The 7,319-nt window shown below is 37.7% G+C and overlaps 1 gene segment (V, D, J or C); it reads right to left on the bottom strand.

Annotated features, from left to right (window-relative positions):
* Positions 1-5,202: 5,202 nt before the first annotated feature.
* On the bottom strand, positions 5,203-6,132 carry LOC119515973. The segment is given in 3 exon segments: positions 5,203-5,297; positions 5,679-6,002; positions 6,087-6,132. Coding segments are annotated over 3 exon segments (465 nt in total).
* Positions 6,133-7,319: the final 1,187 nt, after the last annotated feature.

Here is a 7,319-nt window from a genome sequence, read left to right as displayed (position 1 = left end):
TATTGGAATAGCTAGAAGTATATACCTGAAACCATCAAACTGCAACCCAGTAGCCTTGACTCTTGAAGATGTTTTTATAACAAAGTAGCTTACAAGAGCTGACAGTGTGATTGTGAAAGGCTTGTGGATCACACTCTCTTTATCCACTGTATGGATGGATGATTAGAAAAAAGGGGACAAAAACTAAATGAAAAATAAGATGGGTGAGGGGGATGATTTGGCTGTTCTTCTTTACTTTTATTTTTTATTCTTGTTTTTACTTTTTTCTTCTGTAAGGAAAATGTTCAAAAAATAGATTGTGGTGATGAATGCACAACTAGATGATGGTACTGTGAAGAGTTGATTTGACACCATGGATGATTGTGTGATATGTGAACATATCTCAATGAAACTGAATTTAGAAATAACATTTTATTAACACACCATACAATCCATTTGATATTTCAATCAGTGGCTCTTGGTAATAAGCATACAGTTGTGTATTCAGAACCATGGGTCTTGTTAGAACATATTCATTGCTACACAAAGAAAAAAGCCATAACCTTTGTACCCACATTTTATTGACACTTAGCCATGATGTTCATCTGTTACACTTGATGAGAGAGTATTGAAATGTTAATGCCAACTATAGTCCATAATTTGTATTAGTTGTATTTTTTCATGTATCACCTTATTACTAACAAATAATAGTCATGTACATTTGCTCTAATATGGAAGAACAGTCTATATTTGTACTATTAACAACATGAATCATCTACATCTGGGTTCTCTATGATATACAGTCCCATGTTTCGTCCTCTGGATTTTATTCCATCGACATGCATGACACTAAACTTCCCCATAAACCATGACCACACTCAAAACACAGTGCTGTTAATTGCAGCCATGATAATGTGCTATCATCACCTCTGGCAATTTACTATCAACATTCTTATGTCCTGTAAATTGTAGGATGTTTAGCTGCATTGATGAACAGTACTCACAGATGCCAGTGGTACTCAAGTACAGTTCTCCCATGAGGTGATTTGCATTTGGGCACTAACACTGCAGGTAAGTGAAAGGGAGGTTGTGGATCAGAGGAGGTTGATGGCTGAGCCCTGGGAGAACACAGTCCTCTCTCTCTCTGCTCTGTCACCCATCACTGGTTCCTTTACTTTCAGGCAGGAAATGTGTTGAATGGGGGTCATATGGGGCCAAGGAACAAGAAAGCTTCTGGGAATATTGTCACTCTGTCCCTATTTCCTTGAATTCTATATATTGTTTTTATGTACATATATTCATTTTGTATGAAATATATAATATGTATATAATATATAATATGTATATGTTCCCTAACCATGATATTTATAATTTATTATGGTTGATTTATGAGGTATCAGTGAAGGAAAGGATGTTCTGTGCCACCTTCTCCATTTTGTTGATTTCATTCCTCAATTGTAACTTCATGTGTGAAATTTTAGTAAGTTGTCAATGCTGTGAGATACTCTAATTACTGCTATTCATGGAAAAATCCCCCGTGAGAGTCAGAAAGTTCCTCTGTGTCCCCTCACCTCTCACCATCATGACTGCCGAAGCCCCAGGTGCCATGACCCTGCCTGACATGTCACACCTGTGCAACTTGGCAGGTCAGCATCAGTTATCTTCAGTTTCCACACCTGAATATTGACTGGTTTTGATCCAAGCATCTCTGAATATGTCTTTCTACCTTATCATATTGTGAAAGGAATTGAAAAGAGCATATTGCAACGTGGCCCTTCAAAAACATTAGCTGAAAGTATATAATAAATATGGTAGGAAATTCATCTCTAGCATAGTTTCAAGTTGGTGAGGCAGCAACATGAGGTGAAAAGGACTTATCCTAAACACTAGAGCCACCAATGCTTGTTGTAAGGTTTGTGGATTAGGGACAACATCATAAGGCATGTTCCAATTTTAGGATGTGTTGCATGAAGCTCTCAGAATGTCCATGGATGGAGGTGCTGTGAATGCATTGGAGGCAGGAAAATGAAATCCACAGGTGGGATATATTTTGTCACTGTGAGGATATTTTGTGGAAGCCAAGGTGCATATGTCATGGGTGATGTATTTCCACTTCTCCCTGTTTGGTGCATTGACTCTGAGGCTGCAGTTGTACAGGTAGGTTTGGAGGGTGACATTGTTCCTCCAGTTAGGACTGACTTCTCCACAGAAAAATAAACATGGAATTTGATATTGTATTAATGTGAAAATACATGAAAACTTGATGATAAAACAATACACAAATAATGACAGTATATCCAATAAATATTAAATAAAGAGAACTAAATTTAAATGGAATCACAGATGCTGTTTGGCAAAGTGAAAAATAAGCAAACATTGTGAGCCTGTTGTTTTTGTCTTCTATCCTCTTCTTATGCATATGTTGAAAACATGTGTGCTATGTGTGTTTCATAATTATCACATCCCATGTAATAGAATCAGAATTTATAAGAGATGTAAAATAAGGAGAGTCAGTGGAAAGATCATTTTCTTTACACTCCCATCTAAATCTGGAAGGATGGGCATGAGAAATATATATACACATATATGCATGTAATAGTAATTTAAAAAAAAAAAACACAAAAAACTCTACTTTGTTCCAATCTTGGTTAGATCATGGACTTACTAAGAAAAGACACAGTAGCCATTATCTGGAGGTTACATGTTGTGGAGGAAAAAGAGGGAACCCCAGGCAAGGCCAGGAAACTCCCCCAGCCCCTCTCTGTACCTGCCCCTGGGGATGGCCTCTCATCTCTATTGAGATATTCATGTGATTTGCTTCTTATTCTATTGATTTCATGTATAATAGTAATTGATTGATGCATGACAAATCAACCTTGAATTCCTGGAAAAAAATTTAAAATACTTAGGACATAAAATAATTTTTATGTTACTCCAATTTTCTATCTTATATTTTGTTGAGGATTGTGTTCTCATGTTCAGAAGAGATATTGGTTTATTGTTTCCTTTTCTTTTGATGACTTTTTCTGGCTTTGTCATCAGCAAAATATGTGCCTTATATAATGTGTGGGAAAATGTTCTTTTCTCTTTTATGTTTCAGAACAATTTATTCCAAATTTGGAAGGATTGTGATTTATTTCTCTTTGAATGAAAGGTAGAATACAGGTGTGAATCTATATTCACCTGGGCCTCTATTCCTGAGTATTTATGATTTCAGATCCAATCAATTTATTAGTTTTATGTCTATAAATATTGTTTACTCCTTTTTGGATTCAGTTTCATCATTTTGTGTATTTCTAGTAATTTTCTTTCATCCAAGTGTCATCATTTTTGGATCACAGTTATTCAAAGAATTTCTGATAACCATACTTATTTCTATTTTGTTTTCAGGAATGTCATCCTCTAAATAGTAGTTCTAATAATTCTGATATTTCTGGCATTTAAAATATCTGGTGATTTTTTTTAAACTTTCAACTTAAAAATAATGAAAAATCCATAGGAGTGTACCACAGAAAAAGGGAACTATATTTTAAATTATGGAATATAGTTAATAGTAAAATCATAGTATCTTTCTTCAATTGTAACAAATATATCACAATAACATAAGGTATTGATAAAAGGTGTTTTATGGGAGCTATGAATTTTCTGCATGGTTTTTCAGTAGGGCTACAATTACTCTTTAAAAAATGAAAGTATATGTGGCTGGTACTTTTGTTTATTTTTAAACTTCTTGGTGCCATTGTTTTTTACTACGAGATTCAGATAATTCAACTTCAAACATTACTCTATGCTTTTTTCTATCAATGCATCTCTTAACCTTGATATCCTTTCTTATTCCTTTGCCAACCAATTAGATTTATGGATTTATATACTTTTTGTTAGCATTTTATTTTATTCTTCAGAAAGGCTGGTGATACTTTCTGTCATGCTCATGCCTTGAAATTTCTCATCTCAGAGATTTTGTCTCTTGTTTTGTATTTTTTGTAGGATTTCATCAGGTTTTCTTTTTTTTTTTTTATGGACGAGGAATCTAGATCTTTGGTGTTGAAAAAAATTTGGACTCTTGACTCTGGAACTCCAATTTTTAGCTAGTTGTACCCTGGAATCAATCCCAGGTTTAGGGTTGTTCTTGAATGCCTATATGAGACTGCATGGTTGGGACAAGGTATAGGAGGAATGGCATGAAATGACTTCTTTTTCTTCAATCTCAGCAGGGGGAACTTGGTTTGCCTGTTGGTTTTGCTTGTGCTTCCTTCCAGGGAGAAATTTGTGTTTCCCATCCTACCCTGGAGCTCCTTGAATTTCATAGCAACAGCTCTGTGCACACATCTGTCCTCAGGTTTTAGAGGCTCATCTGTAGATGAACCTAGCTCTGGAAAGTCCCTGGTGAAGCTTTCATGATACCCATTTTCTGTTCTGTGGATGATATTCCAACCACTGTTGATCCTGCACATGTATCTTGGCCTCTCCCATGGAAACTGGAATTCAGAAAGTTAAAGTGACAAGGAGCCAGTTATCTCACAGGAGATGCCTGTGTTTTGGATGGGCATACTCATCCCAGGTTTGGATCCAGAGGTGTATGTGAGCCCTCACAACCAGGAACAGGAAATCTCTTTTATTAAACCAAGATGCCCTGAGGAAAGAGTTATATCAGAATCAGAGGTCTTCAGTGGACTGAGGTCAGATGGAGACATCCATGGCTTCCCAGAATGTGCTGGCACAAATGCTCCAAGCTTATGTCTAAGGGGATCTGGTCTCCATGAGTAGATATTGCATCAGCTCAGTCTGGGAGACTTGTGATTTTGCAGATAGTGTGAATTAGTTCTTCCCAATGACCCTGCCTACTTTGCAGAAAACTGTGGGGAATTTAACTTTTTTTACATAAAACTTCTTGGTAACTTAAGGGCAAAAGAATACACAGAAAAATGTTTAATATATCCATGAAAATTAAAAGAAAATAATACATTGGTTAATTGTAAGTGGTTTGAGGGAGGCTGTTTTAATAAGTGTAAAATAAACAAGCATTTTGAGCCTATTTATATCTGCTATTTTTAATGTCTTCTAATGTATATATTGAACACCTGTGTAGACTGTATGTATCATAATTATAATATTCCATGCAATAGCATTAGAATTATATTGGATTTAAAATAGAAACAGAAATCTTGTCCTTGATACTACAAAGAGCAGAGAGAACAAACTGAAGCCCATGGACCATGCCCCTTAGGCCATCCCAGGGTTTCTGTCTTTCTCCTCCTTCCACCCGAAGACACAAGCACTACCTGATGGTACAGGAGGGCTATTTTTTCCTGGACATTCTGAGGCGATCAACATAAGCTTAGAAAATTCAATTCACAAGGTCACTGGAAAGAAAGATTTTTTTTTTTTAAATTCAGTTATATCCCTAATAAAGGGCAGGGAAATAAAAACTGCACACACACGAAAAATTATTCTATATTTTGCTTGAATATTGAATACATAATCACACTTCTTTGGAAAGATGCAATGGCATTTCTCTGGGGAATACAAGTTGTGAAGCAAGAAGAGGGAACCCCAGGCAAGGCTAGGAAACTCCTCCAGGCCATTCTCTCTGCAAATGCCCCTGGGAATGTTCATTGTGTGCCTCCTGGTGGCTCCACACACGTCCTGCAGCCCAGTCACCTCCTGAGGCCTCAGGGAAGGTTTTTGTCTGGGCTTACCCTGTCTTCCCCTCACTGTGTCTCTCACACAGTAATACGTGGCTGTGTTCTCTGGTCTCGGGCTCCTCAGTTTTAAATAAACTTCATTCTTGGAGGTGTCCCTGGTGATGCTGAGTTGGGACAGAAGGCTTGGGTTGTAGTATGTGCCTCCAGCATAACCTATAATCAAGACCCACTCCAGCCCCTTTCCTGGGGGCTGGTGGATCCAGCGCACAGCATGATTGTTTAAAGAGAATCCAGAGACAGAGCAGGTGAGGGACAGGGTCTGTGAGGGCTTCACCAGGCCAGGTCCTGACTCCTTCAACTGCACTTGTGACAGGACACCTGAGGGCAAGGAGAAGCACAGTGAGTCATATGCTCAGATGCATAATCCCCATTACCTTCATGCCTGAATCCTGAGACACTCACATCTGGGAGCTGCCACCAGAAAGAGGAAGAACCACAAGGATTTCATGTTCTTTTGGATCAGGTCTGTCATGCCCAGGGAATATCCAGACTGAAGTATTTAACCTGAATTTAAGTTAGTGTGTGCTGGGGTTTCATCTGCTGGCCAATGTGGTGATTTGCATTTGGGAAGTAACTCTGTATATAAAGTGAATGGGGATGAGGGGAGGTCCTTTTCTTAGAGGCACCCTGGGAGGAGGATGCTGGCTGAGCCCTGGGAGAACACAGTCCTCTCCCTGTGTGCCTTTTCACCAATTACAGGTTTTAGCAGTTTCAGCTTTAACATATGCTATTTGTTTTTGGATTATCAGTGGAGGGAAAGTTGTTTGGTTCCACACCCTCTATTTTGCTGACATTCTTAAATAGTAACTTCATATATTTAATTTTCCTAAATCACCAGGAATGTTAGATATTTTCCTTTGTGTTATTAATGTTATTATCTCCCATAGTAGCCATCAAAGTCCTGTATGTGCCCTCACCTCTGTCAATCATGACTGCATAAAGGACACTGGAACTGCTCCTGCCCTGATAACATCACACCTTTGCAATGTGGCCAGGTCAAACCCCCTCAGTCTCTGTGTCCTCACCTATATATTGATCAATTTGTACCCACTTGCCTGTGAAATCTCCCTTACTTCTTACCCTATCATAAGCATACATTTAGTAAATCATTTTGTAACCTGGCTATTCAAGAGTAGTGAAATGAATCAAATAATACAGAAGATAAAGGGCACACATCACTAGCATTGGGAGATTTGGTGACATAGTGACATGAGTTGAACAGTACTGAATCCAGACACAGAAATCATCTGTTCTGTTGGCATGATTTGGGAATAAAGACAATAGCAGAAGACATGTTCCGTGTCATCCCACACTCATGGCATATGGTGATGAAAATAAGTGGTGTGATTCAAGGGTGTCTGTTCAGTTAAACCAGAAACTCATACTGGACTTAATAGGGCTGTAAGATAAATATTTTGTCATCACATCAATGAGCAATAAAGTAAGGATCTATACCACTTACTTCTGAATCTTTGGGAATTAGAACATAATTTCCTTGAAGGAACTAGTTAATCTAAGTAAAGAATTGAAGGATATATGAAGACTGTTTACATATAAAAATATATATAAACATTGAAAACCTGTGGTGAGTGTGCTACATGGGTCTTGTTGTATATTAGAGAATAACTAAATTGT

The sequence above is a fragment of the Choloepus didactylus genome, chromosome 19 (assembly GCF_015220235.1).
Source record: "Choloepus didactylus isolate mChoDid1 chromosome 19, mChoDid1.pri, whole genome shotgun sequence".
NCBI classification, from domain to species: domain Eukaryota; kingdom Metazoa; phylum Chordata; class Mammalia; order Pilosa; family Megalonychidae; genus Choloepus; species Choloepus didactylus.
Note: the sequence above shows the minus strand (reverse complement) of the source record. Positions and strands in the feature narration are given on the sequence as shown.